We start from the raw sequence: 25386 nt of genomic DNA, 5'->3' as shown, positions 1-25386 counted from the left end.
GGTTGCTGCCTTGTTTTATCGAAGAAAATAACTACGTGATTTACATTAATAAACATCAAATTGTTAAACAGGATACAAACAAAGGATAGAATAAAGTGACAAATATAAGCACATGGAACCTAACAAATATCAGTGTACTCAATTACTGTACAAATAACAGAGCTAGTTCCAAAACTGAAGCCAGAAAGAGCAAAACGGAAAAACTAGGTCTTCCAAAATCGAATGAGAAGCATTTGTTTCTATGAACTTTTAACCTAGTAAAACATTGGCTCGTTTCAGCTGTAGTGCAAACTAGAGAAATTCAAAATAAGAGTTTATAAGCAATTACAGGTTTGGAATTACGAATGGCCAATCATTCAGAGCCATAAACATTGCATCAGTGAGATACATAATGAAAACAGGTCAAAAAAAACCCTAAGAAAGACAAAACCCCGACCACCTGCCTTTCTCTCATGATTTGGGGTCCTAATAAATAGGAGGATAACGACTCCATTTAAATGTTACGGCATTTCTCACCAATATGTCGGCGGAAAGTTATTATGATGTCCCATAACTCCTACGGGTCGGTACGTAAGGTGACTTTCAGGGCAAGTTTTCCATATCACTTTCATAAATCTCGAATGCTGATATGAGGTATCATAATGTTCTCACCAATCGGTAGGCGGAAACGTATCAAATGTTCCATTATTTCTCACCAGTCGATCATTGAAAGGTGCCCTTCATGGCGGATTGTCCATAGCTTTTTCATAAATCATTACGTGAAAGGTAACTTTCATCGTATCTCGTTTCATGGCAAGTTTCAATATCTTTTTCATTAATCGTTAGTCGAAAGAAGCAAAAGCTATTCAAAGTTCTTCCGTGATATAGATGGAACTGAGAAACCATTACCTTGAAGGTGACGTTCATCATTTTTCCAAGGCTCTTCAACGTCTTCTGTGACAAAAACGCAATTGAAGAATAATTAGCCTGAAGGTGATAAAATAATCGTTAGCTCAAAGGTGAAGCTCTTATTAACGAAAAGGGAACTAAAAAAAACGTGATACAGATTTTCTACTTGAAAGTATAAAATGAGTTCCTCTAATCCATGGATAAGAAGCAAGGTAACTACATACCTCATTGTAAAACGAAGAGGAAGAAGCAAGGTAACAATAATATCTTATGGTAAAATGCAAAATGAGTTTTTTGGAGCAAGGTAATTTATTGAGCTTAGAGGTCTATTTTAGGTTTATTTTGTAGTCTTATTCCTTTTTAAAATAAAAATAAATTATGTTTTAAGTAGAAAAATAATTTTAGCTATAATAAAAAAACTAGGTATATATCATAAAAACAATATTTTTTTATGGTTAAGATGTTTATTTGGTCTTATATATACTCGATATAGAATTCAAAAATACAATTTAAACAATTCAAAATTATACATTGTATTTGCACTCTAAAGAAGTTGTCATATAAAGAAATTTGATCTCTCTAGGCTCATATTAGATCCTCATTTAAAATGGATCTATGTTGGTAAATACTGCATATCTCATTGTAAAATATTTAGGAATAAACAAAGTAATATACCTCATTGTAAAATGGTGACTAAGATTAACAAATGATAGTGCAATTTTTTCATAACAAAGTTTAATATTGAAGTTTCTAATTAATTGAAGTGATAATACAATAGAAAGAAATTTTTATTTGGGTGGAAAGTAAATTATGAATTAAAATGTAAATTGAGTGTATTCTAGAGAGGTTTTAGTGATAACCTCTTCACCTAAATTATAAATGTTTGAGAGTGTCTTACCTAGATTATAAGTGTTTGAGAGCATCTTTATACTTATTATGTTGACTATATTGAATTTTCCTTGATTCTTGCAAATAACAAAAAAAGTTAAAAGAAATCTAAACTATTAAATAAAAAATTTAATATGAAATATTCTACATAATTTTATAAGTTAAAATTGATTTATCTCCTCTAATCATTTAAAACTTATCTTAATTTTAAATATTTTATTTCTTCTTTAAAGAAATATCATTATTATTTTAAAAATATAATTAGAGAAACTTTTAATTATATTGTATAGAATTTTATTTTGATAATTTCTAAATAACATATTTGATGATCATAATTTAGAATTTAAATAATAGAAGATAAATAAAATTTCAAAAATAATTATTAAAAATAGATACTAAATATTACAATTAACCAATAAAAGTATAATAATTAAAAACATAAAAATATTATAAAAATAAATATTAATTAAATTAATGAGATAAAAAAGTAGTCATTATTTTATATTAAAAAATATAATATAAAAAATATCAATAAAATTTTAGAAGTAGAAATGAACTTGAGAATGCTTTTTTATTGATTTTATGTTATGACATATCTCCATCAACTGAATAAAAGTGCCACTTGTTTTGTATATTCCTACTTTATCATCACACAAACCCGTATCTCTATATGCTTTTATTGTATCATAACCCCTAACTCAGGAATACGGGTTTTGAGCATTCCATTATATTCTATGTTAGGTAATTTCTCCTTCTTACTTTGAATGCTACTTAATTTCTATTAAATTTGTTGTTTGATTTTTATATATTTAATTTTATTATATTATAATTTTATCTAATTAAAACGAATTCTGTTCCCAATTGTATATTAATTGGTGGTAAAGTATATTTTTAAATGGTTTCTTTTCCCAATTGTATATTAATTGGTGGTAAAGTATATTTCTACATGGTTTTTAAGATTTGGTTGGTTCAAATTCTTAATTAATTTTATACGAAATTAACTCAAAATTAATGACTTGATGTCACATAAGTATCAACTAGCCGTAGTTGCCAATATCACTAATTCAAAAACATAAAAGGTTTATATAATATTTGATCTAATATTCTATGATATCAATATATTAATATTCTATGATATCAATATATTAAAATTAGTTAATTTTTAATGAATGTATGTATAATGTTGTAGATAAATATATTTATTTTTGAGTTTTATAATTTTAATTTAATTATTAATAATTATTGGATGGTCAGTAAAAGTATAATTTTTGCCTAATATTTTAAAATATTTTAATTATAAATTAAATTTAAGATTTATCACAAAATAATTATTTTTTCTATTTTTTAATTAAATTGGTTAAATAAAAAACAAAAATAATATGAAGATGTGTTAATTTTTTTTTATAATATTGATAAACCATAATATTAATTGAGATTAAATCTATTTACAAATTAAAAATTTTAACAAAAAAATTAAAATAATTTTTCATAATTAAAAATCTCCTTAAATTTTCATAATTAAAAATCTCCTTAAATTAATGTTACTTGGATCTCCAATCCGACTGGCTATGGATATAATTAGTTTGCCCACTGCTTAATGCATGTGCTGGTGTTTTGATAGAGTTTTCTATTAGTAGCGTGCGTTTAATTTCGTGTGCTTATGCTCAATGTCGTATCCATACTCTTCCCCACAAATAGACCACTTTGTAGGTAGTTTAGATGCAGGACTATAGAGTGGTTATATGAGATATTTAGACTCTTATGCGCAGCTCTGAATTGCCGATGTACATATATCATAGGGACTTTAAAATCGCCACAAGGTCGTTGGTAGTTAGGTAAGCCAACAATTGTCGTTTTTAATTGTATGCCTCCTTTCACGCTGCGTGTCTCCATCATGTTGCCAGAGGTAGATAAATTGAACAAATTTATACAATGCTCTCGTGGATGCTTTGATATCACTTATTTCCCATCTTTCTCATGACCTTTGTATGCTTATCCTTAATTGAATGCTGATCAATAACCAAATTCTTGTAAATATCTGAAATTTAGTGAAATTCGAGACAAATTGATTATGTTTTCACGCCTCTAATTGACCCACTTTCAACTATTTAAGCTCCCTAGACCGATGCATTTCCTGACTCGACTAAGATCGTAGCCGAGGTGTTATAGAACAGAAGAAAGAGAATGGCTCTTCAGCTTGCAAGTGATCTGAAAGACGGGGCAGAAGTCTACCATGGAAGCGAAATCTGCAAGCAGAAATGTATGGAATTGCTGGAACAAGTAGGTCTTCCCAAGGGCTTGATACTCCTTGATGAGGTTGAAGAATGTGGGTACGTAAGGGAAACGGGGTATGTGTGGCTGAAGCGAAATAAGAAGATTGAGCACCACTTCAAGACAATTGGGAAATTGGTACAATATGGTCCAGAGATCAGTGGGTATGTTGAGCAACAGAAGATGAAGAAGGTGAGTGGAGTGAAGAGCAAGGAGCTGCTCGTCTGGATCACCATCTCTGAGATCGCCATTGATGACAAATCCAATGATAAGATTTACTTCAAGAGCGCTATAGCTGGGATTAAGAAATCGTTCCCTGTCGGTGCCTTCGAAATTGAGAATGATAAGGTGTAAAATATGTTTTTTCAAAGCTTTTAATAATAAATAATGACTGCTTTTATGTACTTTGGCTGCATAGGGCATAGACAAGCGCTCTAACTTTCGGAGATCTAAATGGAGTACCAGCTAGTATGTAACTATTTAAATGTTTAATAATTTTGGTTATATATATATATTATCAAATAATCTAAATTTATTAGAGATTACGGTCAGGTTGATTTGGTCAGGTTGATTTGTGGTTTGATTTAACCGTTAAAATTACATAATATCAACTTAAATCACAATTAATAATCTTTTTATCACAAAATAACTTAAAAGTACACCCATCACTATCTATTTTACCACAACTAAACTACTATATATATTTTTCATATTTAATATTCAAGAGCAATATTGGGAAATCGCTCCCTGTCGGTGCCTTCGAAATCGAAAATGATAAAAGGTAAAATATGTTTTTTTAATTCTAATAACAAATAATCACTGCTTTTATGTACTTAGGCTGCATAGGGCATAGACTAGAGCTGTTCATTTTAGAGATCTAAATCGAGTACCAGCTTAGTATGTAACTAATTAAATGTTTAATAATTTTGGCTAGTGTGTATACATTTATTCATATTTACTATAGTATAGTAGACTTTTTTCTGGTGGATAAGCTTCATTTAAATCTCTAACCTATATCTGTGAGTTTATTCATTTCGTATGTATACATGTCGTTGTTGTTAGTAATGTAAACAGTAAATTAATTCACATATATGCGCTCGTTAAGAATCCATGTTTTCGTTAGTTATGCAAACAGTCGTGATTATCTTTACATCTTTATCGACATATATGATAGCAAAACTGATATTTTAGCCGTGAATTTGTTGCTACTTTAATTGAAATTGATGTGTTTACAATTTCTGTAATAAGCATTAAACATTTTATGGCTGTGGCTCTTTCTTTTTTCTCTAATGATTTGTCTAGTTTAATGAAATGCAGGAGTGGTTTACACTAAATATTTTATATTTAAACGGGACTGTGATTTACATAGAGTTAGAATTAAGATCAGATAGTGTCAATTTTTTGCATTTTAATTAGAAGATTTTTTTATTTTAATTTAAGATGGATGAGGATTTGTTGATTTATTTATTAATTGAAGGCTTAGATTGATTTTCAATCCAGTATTTCAGATTATTCCAATTATAATAAATTCATATTTTAATTAGATGGGAAAATTAATATATAAGAAAATTTTATTTTAAAAAAATCTATTTTATAATAAAATATGTAATTATTTTTTTTTCTGAAATTAAAAATAACCCATCATCTTTTTATACATAATTAATTAAGTAAATATATGCATTAATAAATATTTTTGGTGTTACAATAAAAAAATTTGGGGTTATATTTATACTAATTTTATAAATAATTGATTTCTTGTTAAATAATTATTAGAAATGAAAGTGTTCATCATTCTGCACTGAATATTCTTTTTGAAACAAGAAATCTAATTACGTAACTATCCTTCCTTCCGGAACAAATGGTTTTGTAATAACAGTTTGGTTTTGTTTTTTAATTAAAAGAAATAGATATATATAAATAGTCCGAAAGTCTATTGAATTAAAGAAGTCATAATTGAATTGTAAAAGTTGTTATGGGTTATTGTTTTTTATATATTTTTATAAAATAAATATAGAATTATTTAATTGAATTGAATAATAAAATATTTTAATATTAAATTTATGGGGTTAGAAATTTATATATTAAATTTAAAAAATACAAATATATAATAAATATTAGTTTAGTTTAGATGTATTTTCAGTCAGTATCTACCAAGTGTTGATAGGGATAAAATTAGGGATAAAATTTATTGAGATGCAATTTTTTTATAGTGAAACGAGATTTGATCCTTTTTTTAGTAGATCCAGAGTTAAGATGGATCTAGCCTAGTTTAATTTTCTCCTTTAAATAGATTATATTGCACATGAATAGTATAGATCAATACCATATTCGAACAGATTATTTTTATTGCAATGTTATTTTTTTATTAATTTTTTTCTATTTTGTTCGAGTAAAAATGTTTTTACATAGTGTTATTTTTATTTTTATTGTATTTTCACCGAGTTGAAAAATGAATAATTTTATTAAAAAAATATTATGTCAAAGAATATTATATTATGTTTTAAAATAAAAGTATTATATTTTAAGATATTATTTTCAAAATTTACAGTCTAAACATGTTCATGGTAAATTGTCTATTTTACATTAATCTTGTTCAAATTATTTTATTTTATTTTATTTTATATTTAATTTCAATTTAATTTAATATTTTAAATTTTTAATTTGTATGTAATTTGACCAAGTCAAAATGTTAAGAAAAAAAAAACATTACAACATCTTTATCATATTGGGCTAGAAATCTTAATCATTATTTTTAAAATAAGCTAAAAAACGTAATCATTATCTTTAAATGAAAATGTTGACATCTAATCATAAGGATTTGGTGAACAACTGTAAATAGTGTAAATAAATAATAGAGAAAATGGAGAGTCATCTGGAGATGAAACTCAACAGTCAGTCTCTCATGTATATAATAATGAATAGCCTAAATGAACTCCATCATGTATATAATAATGAACAATCTAAATGAATAATATAATCTCATTTGAGGAGTTACCTCCTAGCCTAAATGAACTCCATCATGTATATAATAATGAACAACCTAAATGAATAATATAATCTCATTTGAGGAGTTACCTCCTGGCCTGACATGGTATCACAACAAGTTCTAATTTTAGCTTTCCTCCCTTTGTAACTCCCTCATGTTCTGCCTATTTTTGCATAACTGTCACCATATTTGCATCCTGTACACCTGCACTGATGATTTCTATGTCTTATCCCTGCAAGGTTCTGTGCATTATTGAATTCACTAGTCTAAATGCAGTGGGAGTGCTGAAGGGTTGATTTTCTACATTAAGGCATTGCTTTGCCTACTGTCATGACTGGAGCAAGTTGCTACGTGGAATGGTCATGTGATGCCAGGAAGCATTGCGACTATGTGCTGGAAGGGTGGCGCAGCTCGAAGCGTGGTGTTATGGCCAATGCTGTGACTTCAACTGCATTTGAGTCTATTATTCCCTGGAGCATGGTGCTGGACTGAGTATGCTCTGAGTTTGGTAGAAGACCAAATGACCCTCCATTATATGAATATTTGGAGACTATTGGAAAACGTTGCATACTGCTAGTACGAATTATTTATATGCATTGAATGATTGTATTGTTGGTTTGATATCAAAATGCTACATATATTGGTCTGATATCAAAACGTTATATACGCTGATATTTTAATATGAATATTTTGAAAGTGTGCATATAAATCCTTGTTCCTCAGCTCCACTCCCATAGCTCCGGTTGTCATAGAGTCGAAGACTGTCACGGTATTTTTCAAACTTGTTGCAAATTCACTGCTACAGTTCCGTAGACAAAATTTCGAGGTATGGTGAATGTATATGGTGTGAAGCACATTCAAAACCTTTGAAAATGGTGGTAGTATTAAAATTCATTGAGATTTTTGAATGGTGATAATAGAACCAGAATTTTGGATGGTATTTCTTTTGGATATATATTATATGGTTTATATGTTGAAACCATCATATAATATATTTGTGAGTGGAGGAATATATGCTACGTTAAAAGTATTAATATAATGAATTATTTTCCACCTAAACAGAAGATATCTAGAAAGGTTGTGTTTGTTTTGGAAACCAAAATCAGATATTTTTTCTGGAATGCATTCACTAATATCTATTGTTGGAGTAGCTCTCTCTAGGAAAGAGAACTATCCAGAATCGTCAAGGAAAATTAAACACACTCTCATTTTTAATGAGATGTGGAAAGGAGTGTGTGCTGGAGACAAAGACAAAGAACCAAAACAACCTACCTCAGACAAGGAATTTGCCATTTGGGAAAATAAGAACAACAAAGCTTATGCATTGATTGCAACATCATTAAATGAAGATGTGATTCGCCATATTTCGCCATTTTCAAATGCTTTCGAAGCCTTACAAAAAATGAAAGAACTCTATGAATCACACTCTACACTTGAATTTGTTCAACTCATGATTAAATTGTTCAGCCTTGAATTACAAAATGATGATCCTCTTGCTCTTGCATCAGAAGTAAAATCTATTATGCATGATATCAAAGTCACTTATGTTGAACTGGACATTCCTCTGATAGATTTTCTCAAGGTACTTTATCCCAATTACTCAAATTATCTTGAACCATTGTATGAAAATGGAAACCTCAAAGATATTACCTTTGACTCCCTTTTGAAAAGATTTTCTGAAAGAGAGAAATATTTTGGGAAGAAGACAACTCCTCAGTCTTCTGAAGAGGTTGTGTGTCTTGCACATAGAGAGAAGAATCTTGCTGAAGATTCTTCCAGAGGAAGAGGTGGGCGAAGAGGAAGAGGAAGAAGAAATTTCAGAGGCGGGGGGGGGGGGCAAACACTCTTAGGAGAAAAGTCAGATATACATTGCATACGTTGCAAAAGAGAAGGACCACATGATGCATCCACAGGAATGTTGCCTTGGTACATAATTGAGTAGGAAAGAAACCAACCCAAAGGTAAAACTAATGACAAAGAGAAAGGTAAATCACACGAATCCGATCACTATGTTGTGGCACACTCTAATATTGGGGTAAATGAAGACTTATTTAATGCTTCACTTTCTTCTTGGAAAAATGTTTGGTTGCTTGATTCAGGAGCAACTTGCCACATGACTTTTAGAAGATATTTTTTTTGAATAATTTACTAACAATGTTGATGGAGCAATATACTTTATAGACAAATCAAAACTCAAGCCATCAGGGCTTTGCAAAATCAGGCTTAAATTGCCTGGTCTTCCAGACTTTCATCTTCATCATGTTTTATATCTCCCACATCTTAGGAGAAACTTGTTGTCATTGGTCAAAATCTACCAGCAAGGACACTCCATTCACATGTTTTATGGCAAGGTTGAGGTAAGAAAAGCATAATACCACTCACTTGTCATGACAGGGATAGAAGAAGAAAGGCTTCTCAAGCTGCATGGTACCTCTGCTCATGCAAAAAAATTCTCATATAATTCTCATTATGATGAAGGTACATTCCCATCAAGTTTATTATGGCATGCTAGATTTGGACACTCAAACTATGACAACTTCCGCTTGTTGAAGAAAAATGGTGTTACTAGTTTTCCAACAATTCCTAGGAAACTTAAGCAATGTGATGCTTGAATTCTAGGAAAGCATAGCAAACAATCTTTTCATGATTCACATTCGAGAGGACATAGAAAAATTGAACTCATTCATTCAGATTTATGTGGTCCTGTTGGGTCCCTATAATACTAGTAATTACCCCATTACTATTGTAGTTATACCCCTTATTTATATTGTTGTGCCCCTATTACCCCCATATTGTTATTTCTGTGCCCCATAGAATCCCTCTATTGTTATTTTTGTGGCTTTATATTATTATTGTTAGGTCGGCTGGTTTATATTGTGACTCCTTAGACTCCTATATATAGAAAGGAGGTTTTGTCATTTGTATCATCCAAGAATTGTTCATTTATGTAATGTAAAGGAGGTTGCCCCCTCGAAGAGGCTGAATTCTAAGGCGTTGATCTCTCTTTTCTATCTTTTCTTGAGCTGGTTTCATAACATTTGGTATCAGAGCTTTGGATTCTAGGGTTTCGCTGCTCCAAACAGGTCATCGTGGCATTTTCGCTATAACTTTTTTTTTCTGTGACGTTTCAGAAGTCGCAAAAAAAACCCATTTGAGAAGAAATCGTGCTGAAACTTGGGTCCAAATTTCAGAGCTTTTCACGTGATATTTTCGGAGATATGATCTGAGGAAATTGGTCTTTTTGCAGACTCCTGAATTACATTCAAAACAGGTGACCTGGGGAAAATCGTCATAACTTTCTTTCTGAGCATCGGATTGAAATTTCGTAAGAAGGTACAGAAAGAGGACGAACTGTAGTTTCTTTTATATATTTTTCAGAGTCAAAGGTTGAAACAGTGACACGTGGCACTTCGTACAAGTTAGCTCTACTGAACTAGTCTATAATCAGGTCACTGTGGGAGATTGTGCATAACTCTTTCTTGGAGAATCCAATTTGGATCAGACTAGTGGCATTGGAAAGAGGACATAGAAGGCTACTACATGTCACAATTTCAGAACTGGATGATTCGAAATTACAGAGATACATCAGATTCAATATCAGGCTTCTACAAAGTAAAAAAAGGTGTGTAGTTTTTTTTTTTTATTTTTGCATAAGCTTGGTTTGAAGGAATTCAAAGGGCATAGTAAAGCATTATTATCGGTAACTGATGCCCCGAGGAAAGAAAATGCAAACACCTAGTAAGGAACCTGAAAGCTCTAGCATGACTCATGAAGAAGAGGAAGAAATGCTACATGATATATCAAAATTACAAGAACAAGTGCAACAAATGTCACGCTCACAAAAGCTAACAGATGCTAAGATAAATGGCGTGGAATCTAAGATAAAGGGCATGGAAGCTCAGGTGAATGGCATGGACGCTAAAATTGATGGCATGGATGATAAGATGGAAGAATTGAAGATAAATATGAATAAGTTGCTACAAGAAATGGTCACTAAGGGTGAAAGGTAGTAAAGGAAACTCATGATGAGAACAAAAGAAATGTTAATCATGATTCCATAGACTCTAATGTTGGATCGAAGACTCACCATGTTCCAAAAATCGATATGAGGAAGTTTGATGGCAAGGATCCCGCCACATGGATATTACAGATGGAGCAATTCTTCGATCTCAATAATGTGCAAAACACACAAAAGGTACGTATGGCAACTTTATATTTGGAACCAAATCAGTTTGTATGGTATCAATGGCTTTGTTCTCGTAAACAATTTATCACTTGGGCAATTTTTACGGAAGAATTGATAGCACATTATGAGGATACAAAAAGCAACACTTTTTTTAGCCAATTGATAAGTCTCAAACAAAAGGGTTCAATAATGGAGCACATTGAGGAGTTCCAAAAATTGAACATAAGGGTAAAAGATATTCCAGAGGAGCATAGGATTGATGTGTTCATAGGGTCTTTAAAGGATAATATCCAACATGATGTGCGCCTTTGGGAACCTGATTCATTAGAGAAGGCATTCAGGTTAGCAAGAAAAATGGAAAGCAAAATTATGGCAACTAGGAAGCATACCATTCACAACTATAAAGACGGAAGTGTTGTTGCCCATAGTCTTCCACAACCTACAAGGTTGACACCACAACAATTGGAAGAAAAAAGAGCAAAAGGGCTTTGTTACAATTGTGATAGCAAATACACAAAGGTCATAAGTGTGCTGAGAAGAAATTATTCTACATAGATTGTGAAGAGGAAGAAGAAAAGGAGCAAGAAAGGTCAAAAGAAGAGGATATATTCCAGGAACAAAGCCTAGATGAAGAACAAATAAATCCGACCATATCTTGTAATGCATTGGCGGGAATTACCACTCCTCAAACCATCAAGATAGAAGGACAAATCAAGAAGAAAAAGGTAATAGTGTTGATTGATTCAGGAAGCACCCACAATTTTATTCATTGTAGGGTAGCAAAAGAATTGAATTGCTTCCTATATCCAGCACCAGAGTGTCAAGTGATGATTGCAAATGGAGGAACAATAAATTGTTCTGGAAAGTGCCATAATATCAAGCTATCCATGGGAGAATATGTATTGACTAGCCCAATGCTTTCCATTCCAATGGGAGGTGCTGATGTTGTACTAGGAGTCCAATGGCTACAATCCTTGGGTACAATAGCTTTTAATTTTCAAGAACTTTTCATGAAATTTTCTGTGGAAGGAAAGGAAGTTGAATTAAGGGGTATTGCAGGGAAACCAGGAAAGATAATCAGCTCTAATGGCATGACAAAGCTTCTAAAAAAGGAGCAAAGAGGTGTAATTGCACAATTATGTTCGCTAGATGTTTCCACATTGGAATCATCTATTTCTCCAGATCTCCAAAAAGTCCTGGACAATCATTCCAAGGTATTTGAGACTCCCAAAGGTCTCCCACCTATGCGTGATCATGATCATGCTATTCATCTGATTCCAGGAAGTGTTCCTCCAAACATCAGGCCGTACAGATATCCATATGTCCAAAAAAGTGAAATTGAACGTATGGTTGCAGAAATGCTAGAGGCTGGTATAATTCAACCGAGTCAAAGTTCTTTCTCAGCTCCAGTAGTATTGGTGCACAAGAAGGATGGATCATGGCGCATGTGTCCAGATTATAGGGAGCTCAACAAGCTCACTATTAAAGATAAGTTCCCCATTCCTGTCATTGATGAATTACTGGATGAATTGCATGGATCAATTTACTTCACCAAGTTGGATCTTCGTTCAGGATATCATCAAATCAGAATGAAGATTGAAGACATTCCGAAAACGGCATTTAGAACTCATGAGGGTCATTATGAATTTTTGGTCATGCCTTTTGGCCTTACCAATGCACCTTCAACATTTCAAGGTTTGATGAATTCAATTTTCAAACCATTCCTTAGAAAATTTGTGTTAGTATTTTTTGATGATATACTAATCTACAGCAAGTCTTGGAAGGATCATGTTGAACATGTTGACAAGGTGCTACAACTATTGGAGGAGAAACAATTATATGCAAAAAGATCCAAATGTTTCTTTGGAGTCCAGGAGGTGGAATATTTGGGTCATATTGTATCTCATGAAGGAGTTAAGGTAGACCCTAGCAAAATTAAAGCCATTAAGGAATGGAAAATCCCCACATCCATAAAGCATCTGCGAGGATTTCTTGGGTTGACAGGGTATTATCGCAAGTTTGTTAAGAATTATGGGAGAATAGCAGCACCTCTAACAACATTATTGAAGAAAGATTCATTTTCATGGACTCCGGAAGCAACAAAGGCCTTTGAACATCTTAAAGAGGCAATGTGCCAAGCACCGGTCTTAGCTACACCGGACTTCACAAAAACCTTTATTGTGGAATGTGATGCTTCAGGAAATGGAATTGGTGCTGTTCTAATGCAAGATGAAAGACCCATTGCTTTTGAAAGTCGTCCAATCAAGGGAAAGTTTTTAAGCAAAGCTATTTATGAGAAGGAAATGTTGGCAATACTCCATGCACTTAAGAAATGGCGACCCTACCTAATGGGAAGACACTTCAAGGTAAAAACGGATCATGATAGCCTTAAATACTTTTTAGAACAAAGATTATCCTCTGAAGAGCAACAAAAGTGGGTCACAAAGATGTTGGGTTATGACTTTGAAATCATCTACAAAAAAGGGAAGCAAAATGTGGTGGCAGATGCACTCTCAAGAAAGGATGAGGATGTGGAAGCATTGTTGTGTGCCATTTCTATTATCCAACCAGATTGGATAAACGAAGCAAGGGAGGAATGGAAGAATGACGAAGAAGTGTGGGCACTTATTCGAAAGCTACAACAAGATTCCAGTACTTCTGATACATTTAGCTGGAAAAATGATTCGTTATGGTACAAAGATCGCTTATACCTCTGTAAGAATTCCCAGCTAAAACAAAAGATTCTTATGGAATTGCACACTTCTCCCTTAGGAGGGCACTCAGGATTTTTAAAAACTTACCACAGGGTTAAGAAGGAATTTTTTTGGGATGGCCTTAAATCAGATATTCAAAAGTTTGTGGCGGAATGTTTGGTTTGCCAACAAAATAAAGTTGAAACAATTAAGACACCGGGTCTATTACAACCTTTATCCATTCCAAGCCAACGTTGGGAGGAGGTTTCAATGGATTTTATCACAGGTTTACCCAAGTCTGAGGGAAAGAGTGTCATCATGGTGGTAGTTGACAGACTTACCAAGTATGCACACTTTTGTGCATTATCACATCCATTTAAAGCCAGTACAGTTTCTACTGCATTTATGGAAACAGTTCAAAAGCTACATGGAAACCCAAAGATTATTGTAAGTGACAGAGATCCCATTTTCACTGGAAATTTTTGGACAGAATTATTTTCTTGTCTTGGTACTCAGTTAGCTCATAGCTCATCTTATCATCCTCAATCTGATGGGAAACTGAGATAGTAAACAAATGTTTGGAAGGATATCTTCGTTGCTTTGTATCTGATAAACAGACACAATGGGTCAAATGGTTGCCTCTGGCTGAATGGTGGTATAACACTTCCTTCCATACAGCAACAAAAATGACCCCATTTATGGCACTTTATGGGTATCAACCACCATCCATCACATCATATTTAAGAGAAAATTCTAAGGTTCAGGCAGTGGAACATCACATCGAACATCAACAACAAGTCCTCCAACTCTTAAAGGATAACCTCGTGTTGGCACAAAATAGAATGAAACAACAGGCAGATCAACATCGCAGTGAAAGAAGTTTTGATGTAGGTGATTGGGTATTCCTACGGCTACAACCATATAAGCAAATGTCCCTAAAGCAAGCTAAGAAGGATAATAAATTATCACCAAAGTATTATGGTCCGTACAAGGTGTTGCAAAAGATTGGTACTATGGCATACAAATTGGAGCTTCCTGCAGCTTCTCGATTGCACCCAGTTTTCCATGTTTCATGTTTAAAGAAGGTTATAGGCGACAAGCTCCCAGTTCAAACAATATTGCCAGAACTTGACGAGGAAGGAAAAATTATATTGGAACCGGAAGCAGTCACAGAAACAAGAACTCGACAGCTACGAAATCGATCAATTTCAGAGTATCTTATCAAGTGGAAGAACTTATCCGCTGAAGATTCCACATGGGAGGATGAGAATTTTATGCAGAAGTATCCAGAACTACTCAAGCGTTGAGGACAACACTTTTTTGAAGGAGAGGGGCATGTTGGGTCCCTATAATACTAGTGATTACCCCATTACTATTGTAGTTATACCCCTTATTTATATTGTTGTGCCCCTATTACCCCCATATTGTTATTTCTGTGCCCCATAGAATCCCTCTATTGTTATTTTTGTGGCTTTATATTATTATTGTTAGGTCGGCTGGATTATATTGTGACTCCTTAGACTCCTATATATAGAAAGGAGGTTTTGTCATTTGTATCATCCAAGAATTGTTCATTTATGTAATGTAAAGGAGGTTGCCCCCTCGAAGAGGCTGAATTCTAAGGCGTTGATCTCTCTTTTCTATCTTTTCTTGAGCTGGTTTCATAACAGGTCCAATGCCTGTTCCTTCTACAAATGGAAATAAATATATGATGACATTTATTGATGACTACACCAGAATGTGTTGGGTTTATTTATTGAAGAACAAATCTGATGCTTTTCAAATGTTCAAGAACTTTCATACATGGATTGAAAATGATGCACAATCTCATATTCACTCTATTCGCACTGATAATGGAAAAGAATACACTTCAAATGAATTTGAAAACTATCTTTGCCAACATGGGATCAAACATCAAACAACTGTGCCTTATAATACCCAACAGAATGCAGTAGCTGAAAGAATGAATAGGACAATCTTAAATATGGTGCACTCCATGATGTTTTTAAAAAATGTAAAATTGATGTTTTGGGTTGATGCAGTTCTATGTGTTATATATGTAAAGAATAGATGTCCACCTTATGCTATTAGAAACAAGACTCCTTATGAAATGTGGTATGGACACATTCCTTCGTAAAGCATCTCAGGTTCTTTGGTTCCACATGTTATGCCCTGATACCAAAGGTACATAGAAACATACTTGGTGCAAGAAGTCATAAGTGTATTTTCCTGGGGTCTCACCGTCTCTATGGTGAAGTCAATAAAAAGTTTGTTGTATCTAGAGATGTACTCTTTCTTGAATCATCCAAAACTAACAGTGTTGTTGAGTGGCAACTTGATCGCTTAGATAGATTCACAAATGCAAAATAATTTCAAGAATTTGATTATCAGATTCCACATCTTGAAGGGGGGATTCCTATACTAGATCAACCTGTGGAATCTTCTTCTGAAGCACTCTCTCCCGCACATGAAACTCGAACAATGGATGATACTTTGAGCAATGTGATTGATAGAATTAGTAGACTCAATCTTGATTTAGTCCCAACTAAATCAACTGAGTAGCGTGTACCATCTCAGAAAGGTCCCCCAAAGTGGCTAACAAAGACACTTGAAAGTGTTCATCCTAATGAGGTTGGAAAGACAAGAACTAGAAATTCAACCTGGAAAAATGGAGCTGATGTAGATTACTCTAATTCACCTATTTATATGGATGTTTCTTATGATTGTGAATTGAATTTGTCTACATATTTTGAACCAACTTCCTTCAAAGAAGTTGCTTCTAATGATGAATGGAAAGAAGTAATTCAAAAGGAGTATGATGCCTTGATAAAGAATGGCACTTGAAAGCTGGTTGATCCTCCATTGGGAACCAAACCAATTGGCTGCAAGTGGGTCTACAAGAACAAGTATAAATATGATGGCTCACTTGACAAGCACAAAGGCAGGCTTGTGGCAAAAGGTTTTTCACAGAAGGAAGGGGTCGATTACGACGATACTTTTTCCCCCATGGCAAAATGGGCTACCATCCGGACACTCTGTGCACTAGAAGCTCAAAATGGTTGGAAAGTCCATCAAATGGATGTAAAAACTACTTTCTTGAATGGAGACCTAAAAGAGAATGTTTTTATCTCCAAGCCTGAAGGATTTGTTGTGAAAGGACATGAACATAAAGTATGAAAACTTGTGAAATAATTGTCTGGCCTCAAACAAGCACCGCGAGCCTGGTATGAAAACTAACTGAGCATCTTCTAAAACTCAATTTCAAACATTATGATCTTGATGATACAACTTTTTTTGTCAAGAAAGTTTGCGAAACAATTGTATATCTTTTGGTATATGTAGATGATGTTTTGATGACAGGGAACAATAAGAGCTACATTTCATCCATAAAGAAGGAATTGAGGAAAGGTTTTGAAATGACTGATTTGGGTTGTTCATTACTATCTTGGTATTGAAGTAACTCAACATCCAAAGTCCATATTCCTTTCTCAAAAGAAGTACATTGGAGATCTGTGAACAGGTTTGGCATGGTTGAATGCAATCCTCTGACTACTCCAATGGAACAAAACTTAAATCTCACATCCATTGAAGGAAAATAATTTGAGGACACAACGAAGTATAGACAACTTGTAGGAAGTCTCAAATACCTGCCTACTACCAGACCAGACAATTCCTTTGTTGTTAGAATCCTCTTGAGGTTTATGCAAAAGCCTTGTGAGGGATATTGGTCTGCTACGAAAAGAGTTCTAAAGTACTTGAAGGGAACTCAAGACTTTGCACTCAAGTATACACAGGTGGGCGACTTAAGCTTGATTGGATACTCTGATTCAGACGTCGATGGAGACAAAGAAACTGGGGTATCTACTTTTGGTTATTCTATGAGTCTTGGATTAGGAGCTGTCTCCTGGAGATCATGCAAACAATCAGTTCCAACAGATTCCGGAACAGAGGGAGAATATGTGGCAGCATCTAAGGCAACAAAAGAAATTGTGTGGCTCAAGAAAATTCTGGAAGATTTGCAGGTAAAACAAGTACATTCGACTCCACTCATGATTTGAAATACCTCAGCAATAAAGTTGGCGAAGAACCCAAAGTTCCATGATCGAATGAATCACATCAATACAAAATATCATCTGATTCGACATCATGTTAAGGCCAAAACAATCCATCTTCGCCATTGTTCCACTAATGAGCAAATTGTAGACATATTCACCAAAGCACTTGGAATAGAAAAGCTTGAAAGATCAGAACGATGCTTTGACTCACCAACATCCCTTCAGATTAAGGGGGTAATGTTGACACCTAATCATAGGGATTGGGTGAACAACTGTAAATTGTGTAAATAAATAATAGAGAAAGTGGAGTCATCAGGAGATGAAACTCAACAGTCACTCCCTCATGTATATAATAATGAATAGCCTAAATGAATAATATAATCTCATTTGAGGATTTACCTCCTGGCCTGACAGAAAATGTCAATTACATAATAATAAAATAATTTTAATATTTCAAAAAAAATATAATATATCTTTAAAACAAGTAACATAGTTAGATATTAATTATAAAAAAAATTTCAAAACTTATAAACTATTTTATAATATTAAATATACTTCTTTTTCATAAATGATTGGAAATAAATAATTTTCCATCATAATTCAATAAATATATATATATAATCTAACTTTTTTTATTATTAAAATACATAGAAAAATTTCATAATCTTAACTTTTTCATAAATGATTGAACTAATTTTCAATCATTATTCAATTATATATATGTAAACCTTTTTTTATTATTATTAAAATATAAATAATTTTTTTATAATCATTAAATAATATTTAAAGTTATATATTTTTAATTATAATCATTGAGTACAATTTAAAACAACCTACATCTATTTTAACGTTGGATCTATCAAGCACCGAGAGGGATCAAATCTCTCAAGATGCAAACCTCTTTTTTGAGTGCAAAACTTGAGGAAAGGTTTGCAACTTAAGACATTTGATCGCTCTCAACACTTGATAAATCTGGGGTTAAGATGTATCTACGTTGGTTATATAATATTATATAATATCTATATTTGTATCTATGTGTCTCTTTCTTATTCCTCGAGTCTATCTCACCCCCAAAACATATACACACTCTCTCCCTCTTCCCTCCCACTCTTCTCTCTCCCTCACTCTCTCTCCATCAATCCCTTATCAAACACACTCTCTCTCTCCACCTTTCTCCCTCTATGTCTTTCTTCTTCCCTCCAACTCCATCTCTCTCTCTCTCTCTCTCTCTCTCTCTCTCTTTCTCTCTCTTGAGTCATGTCTCTCTCTCTTCCTTCCTCTCTCTATCATTATCTCCCACCTCTCTTTGTCTCTCCCACCCCCATCACTCTCTCTCTCTTCCCTCTAACTCTGTCAAAATCTCCCTCGCTCTCTCCTTATCTCTCTCCCCTCCAGCTCTATGTCTCGCTCTCTCTCTCTCTCTCTCTCTCTCTCTCTCTCTCTCTCTCTCTCTCTCTCTTCCCCTTCTCTCCCTATCTCTCTCATCTCCTCTCCCTTCCCTCCTCTCCTCCTCACTCTCTGCCTATCTTTCCCTTGTCACTCCCTCTATTTTTCCACCTATATATCTCTATGTCTTTCTTATTTCCTCCCTCACTCTCCCCCTCCAACTCCATCTCTCTCTCACCTCCCTCTCTCTCTTAGCTCATCTCTCTCTCTCTCTCTCTCTCTCTCCCTCTCTCTCTCTCTCACTCTCTCTCTCTCTCTCTCCCTCTCTCTCTCTCTCACTCTCTCTATCTCTATCTCTATCTCTTCGTCCTCCAACTTTGTCACTATCTCCCTCCTCCTCTCTCTCCCTCTTCACCCTCCAACTTTGTCACTATCTCCCTCCCTCTCTCTATTTGTCCCTCTCTCTCTTGGTCCCTCCCTCTCCCCCCCTCTCTCTTTTAAATTTGATTCCATGATATTGTGTTTACCAAAGTATCTAAATTTAAAAAAAATCAATTGGTTGTAAAATATTAAACTTATATTTTGGATCAAGCATATCAAAGAAAATACAATAATCAAAATTGTAAAACAATCATGCATTATCGTTCATCTATTTTTGTTAATTAATTTATTTTCTCTCATCCTTTCCATCCTTAGTTAAGATGGATCTATGTTTGTTCATAGTAATATTATTTATAATATATATATAATTTCACATCTTTATATATACAGTATTTTCAATTTTAATTTTATTGGAACCTTGATTTAATATATGTGGGAATATTTTCAGTAGTTATGAGGATAAAGGGTTTAGATATATCTAAAAATAAATGATAACTTTTTTCCTCTTCGATTTAATTAAAAAAATGCTATAAAATTAAACTAAAATAAAATATTTATAAGATATTTTGATGGTAATGTGGGGGTGAATATACATGGTTAAGAATCATGTCATATTGTTATAAATATATTCACTGTGAAATTGTAACATCCGCTAGTGCAATTTTTTTTTATTTTTTTTGTATTTTTACTCCTGAATTTATGACTTAAGTAGTTTATTACCAATCTTTTAAGGAAGACAAAAATATGTTTCCCCATCCACTGTTAATAAGTCAAACAACATATGATATGAATGCACAGTTACCTTTAATGTATGTTCTAACATTGATATTTCCCCTACTAAGTTAAATCATATTTTGAACAATATAGTGTCTATCTACAATGTCGTTTTTCTTCAAATATTTCCAAGATAGTCTTCTTCTTAGTCCCTATCATAGGCAAGGCACAGACTATAGTAATCGAAATGGTGGCTTTTAGCATTTATTTAACCTGATTACTATCATGAATAACCAACTACTATCACGAATAACATAACTTTTTGAACATTAATCTATTTGATTGTCTTATTTGGCCTCCTCCCAAGGCGGGGAGGCTAAAAGCATAGGTTATATCATCTTTTCGCTTCACATTTGGAAATTTCGCTTCAAACTAATTCTAGTATTAAATCTCAAACATTTTATGTTAATCAAAATATATTTCCATGGACTACATTGTATAATAGAGGAACCATCATTGCTGCATTTATGCCTGCCACCGCTTTAAGGTGTCATACACTAGATTATGTTATTTTGTTTACATGTAACCATGTGTCATACACTCGAAAGTTGGCAACACTCTATCATACACTTCCACTTGAGCCCTTTATCCACCAAAGAAGAAAGGAAGACACTTTAAAGAAAATAAACACTTCCTCAATGAGATTTCATCTCCTCGATGCTCTGTGCATTAACAAGATTAGATTTTTTTTAGAGAGATCGAATAGAAAGACAACTCACTGAAAGTAGAAGCAAGTAAGATAGCAAGAAGAAACCAAGCTGATGGTTAGCAAGAAAAGGCAGTGGTTAGCAAGTAGAGGCAGTGGTTAGCAAGTAGGATATCAAGCATAAACCTAGCAAGTAGGGTAGCAAGCATAAGCTAGGAAAATTGAAACTAGACAAAGAAATCTTACCTGTGTGTATAACATGTCTATATTGTAGAAATCTCACGCTCTCTCACTTTTCTACTTTTGGGCCTTTGTGTCATAAGGCCGCTTGACTAACAGGAGAGGAAACACCTTCCAAAGCTCATTGATCACCTTCCATGCCCCATTTCTTTGTCTCTACCGCATATTCAGGTTGTTTTTGCAGAAGTAGTCATTGCATTCCATTGCAGGAGTGCAAGAAACTGTGGTAGGTCAATCGATGAGTATAAACAATCAAGGAGAAGCAAGAGAAATGTTTCAGTGTGCAATGAGGTATCCTGGGGCATATGTTGGTTATTGTAGGGTGGTTGTAGCTCTCACTTGGTAGGATGGTTATAGATTTCAATTAGAGATAGCCTGGAAACCTTAATATTGGTGCCTTCCAGATCATTGCCATAGTCTATCACCAGCACAATGTGCCTCATTGAGCAGTTTTCCTGAGTTCTAGAGCACCTTTCTGCATGTTTACCAAAACCTGTGACTATTCTTTCCTAGGGGAGAGATGACGAAGAGTCATACCTGAAGGGATATCTTGTCATGTTAGCTGGGAACTACATACCCTGTAGTCAAAAACTGTGCAACCCAAGAATGTTGTCTAAGATATGCAACTTCCTTCAACCGCAACCGCTAAGAGATGTTATCTGATATATGTGTATTCCTTCATTCGTTCTTAGCATGGTAGTGTAGATGGCACCGACACTTGCATGGCGAAGGTGGAACCAACACTTTCATGTCGATGTAGGTGGCACTTGCAAGTCGATGTAGGTGGGATTTCAACAAAATTGGGTTGTGGATGGTTATTTTCAGCCTTCAGAATAAGTATTTAATGTTAGCCAAGTAATGAAAACATCTACAGGAAAGCAATGGCTCGATTGAAGAGACAGATTCATATTCTTCCCGAATCGAAAGCAGGCATTCATTCCCTCCCTCTAAATATAATCAATGGTCACAAGCTCACACAAGAAATGCACCTAGACGCTATTATATTGAGTACTAGAAGAATTTGAGAGATGATAATTTTTTACCTGAAATACTGCAATTATACTCGGCGCGATTCTGGCATGTCAAAGTGTCTAGCTAAAGAGAAACTTGGGAATCAATTCCTATGACACCTGCGATGCATGCATGGTCAGCATCACCACAATGCTCTAATTTTACTTTATTTATTATCTTTTTTATTTTTAATTATAACTTTGACATACATTGTATATTTTCAAAATATTTAATTCATACTTGAAACCAAGTTCACAGCCCGAGAGTTCGCAACCGATGAGTTGAGATGCCTTGGGCACTCAATGAATTTACCTGGTAGATTGAGTGGTGATAAAATGAAGGTAAATGGCCTTTGAGGAGGTTTGATTGGTTGTCTTCTCCAATAGATAATGCATTGGTTTGTCTCCCTATTCTGTTTTCATAAAAAATTAACTAGTATTCCAATATGATATTAAACCAGGATAGACTAGCCACACACACATCTAGCCATTGTCTTACCTAATGATTTGTTAAGAAGCACTTGTTCATAAGACTTATTCATTTGTCAAACTGCACTTGTTTGTAATATTATATTACTCATGTGTTCCAAAGAATGGAATCTCCTCAATGATCCCTTGGTTTGCAAGTTTATTCTTTGCAGACTGCAGTCTTGAATAATCCATTTCTTTCTGGCACTAACAAATTGCTATGAAATAGAATATATAAGGAGTTCCGTTCTTTTGCTTCCATTGGTTATTGTTTTGATCACTTATTTTTCATTATTTCATGAATGCCTCTAGTTGGGAGTGAGTTTGGAGGATCAAGTTGGGTGTTAATCTATATGACTAACTAAGAATGAGCAATGTGTTCCATGAATAAGAACTATGTATTGATTACTATATCTCCCTAATCAGGCATATCATAACTAGTACACCTTATTGAATAAGGATAACTTAGATCAACCATTCAATTGGAATTAATGACGCTTGTATTAAGGGTCACATTGGCATTGTGCCAGTTGTCATGATTCCTTCGTTTCCTATTAGATTACCACTGCAACTTTCGTTCTCATGAAATATGTGGTAATTCACAATCCCAATCTCCTCATTTTCTTTCTTTCATTCCAAAGGGAAAATTTCATTGGAAATGCTCAACTGAAACAATGACAAATTCTACTAACAAAGGTTCAAATTTAAGATTGTTTCGATCCATATACATGCTCCCCATACAACATCCGACCATTACCTTCAGAAGAACCCAAATGGATCGAGTCTCTACTTTACCTACATGAATTTCTCTAGTTCATATCTCTTTTGAGTAGTTCCATCGAATGTAATGATCTAGGTGGATGTTGGTGACCACCCACCTATCCCACTTTGACCCCCATAACTGCCTCTTTCAGTTTTTCAGTTTCCTTAATCGTAACAGAGTTTACTATTTTTAGAAGCTTTTCGGGTCTTAAACTTCTAGAGCCGTTTTGAGGCCCTAAATGACGTTTCTTGGGAAATATGGGAGAAACATTGGTTAATGGATTGATGTTTCTCTTCCCAAAGTTGTAGTCCTCAGATAGATATTTCTAACAAGGTATTGTGCGTGTCAAACGAAGATCGTATGCTAAAGTTACGACCCCAGGAAGTCGATGTACCAATTTACCCAAACGGGGCACACAATTTCGCGCTTCATCTTCGAGGGTTAGGTTTTTGGATGTTTAGGGTTTTTCACTATTTCTCAACAATAAATAGGCCTTCGAGCCTCATTGTGACATAGTTCAGAGGCATGTAGCCGCCACATCTCTTCTCAGAGATAAGCTACCATCGCCCTAGCTAGTTTATTTCCATTTCTGTTTGTAAGCATATTTCAGTATTTTACAGTAATGAAATGAAGTATTATTTTTGCTGCATCTCTATATGTATTCTTATATTTGTGTTGTGTTCCTCTTTAAATCTGGATCAATGGTATCAGAGCGGTCTACTTTTTCTCTGTTTTTCTTTTCATTTCCCCAACGAGGTCAGGATAGAAGGTGTTAGGGCTTGAACTGGTCAAACCTTTGCAAGACTAGCCTTGCAAATCCTGATGGCCTCCCATGATAGATGAAAATAAAGATGAGGGGGCAGGAGATCCTATCAAAATCTTGCTCAAAGAGGCCCTCGAGTGACAAAGGAACGCAATGATGGACAACTTTGCCGAGATCCTTCAGCGGCTAGCCAGAGGCGACGCATCGGCTTCCAACGGCTACTCTGGAAATGCCACGCCCTTTAAGGTACAATTTAATTTTGAAATCCCCATCTTCGAGGGTCAAATAGACGCAGATTCCATAGATAAATGGTTAAATCTGCTAGAAGTGTATTTTTTGTTCATGATTTTTCGTGTCGGGAAAAGATTATTTTCACTCTTCTCAAAGCAGCCCCCCATGTCAAGGACTGGTGGGAAACCTACTGCGAGTAGAAGGATGAAATTACGGGCTCACTATTTTTAGCCGCACCCACTTGGAATTCATTCCAAGATGCCATCAAGTAGCAGTACTACCCTGCCAAAATCTACGAGGACAAATACATAAAATGGACCCCGCTGCGCCTGAGAAGGGACCAAGATGTGCCAGAGTTCACAAACACTTTTCATAATCTTCGTGCAAAGTTGGGTATCAAGGGTTTTGAGCTACATTTGGTACTCAAATACTGTGGCTACCTACATAGATACATCTAGGAAGAGATGGAGTTCCTTAAAATCTCCTCGCTCGACACGACGTACCGATACACTATCAAAATCAAGCAGAAGTTCAAACAAAAGAACCGAGACTTTGGATCTGCGAATTCGAAGCAAGGGAACAGCTTCCCCAAATCGCAGAACCAAGGACAAATCCAAGACGGGGCAACCTAAGACAACTCGTCAAAGCCACAAGAAAAGAACAACACCACAAAGTTGAAGAAGGACACAGGAAAGTGGTGTGAGTTCCATAAGATCCCCACTCACAACACAAGTGAGTGTCAAACCAAGCAGTCATT

At 34.3% G+C, this 25386-nt stretch overlaps 1 protein-coding gene across 1 annotated transcript; it reads left to right on the top strand.

Moving 5' to 3' along the window:
* Positions 1-3774: 3774 nt before the first annotated feature.
* LOC149181864 (uncharacterized) lies at positions 3775-4451 on the top strand. Its single transcript, XM_089418426.1, has one exon. The coding sequence runs from the start codon at positions 3961-3963 to the stop codon at positions 4399-4401; it is 441 nt and encodes a 146-aa protein (XP_089274552.1). The 5' UTR covers positions 3775-3960; the 3' UTR covers positions 4402-4451.
* Positions 4452-25386: the final 20935 nt, after the last annotated feature.

Source organism: Pinus tabuliformis, chromosome 3_2 (genome assembly GCF_031772625.1).
Source record: "Pinus tabuliformis cultivar Carrire ecotype Pingquan chromosome 3_2, CPIR1, whole genome shotgun sequence".
NCBI classification, from domain to species: Eukaryota; Viridiplantae; Streptophyta; class Pinopsida; order Pinales; family Pinaceae; genus Pinus; species Pinus tabuliformis.
Note: the sequence above shows the minus strand (reverse complement) of the source record. Positions and strands in the feature narration are given on the sequence as shown.

What these genes read in the sequence shown, in the direction of transcription:
- LOC149181864 (XM_089418426.1), top strand. Translation starts at nt 3,961, where the DNA reads ATGGCTCTTCAGCTTGCAAGTGATCTGAAAGACGGGGCAGAAGTCTAC.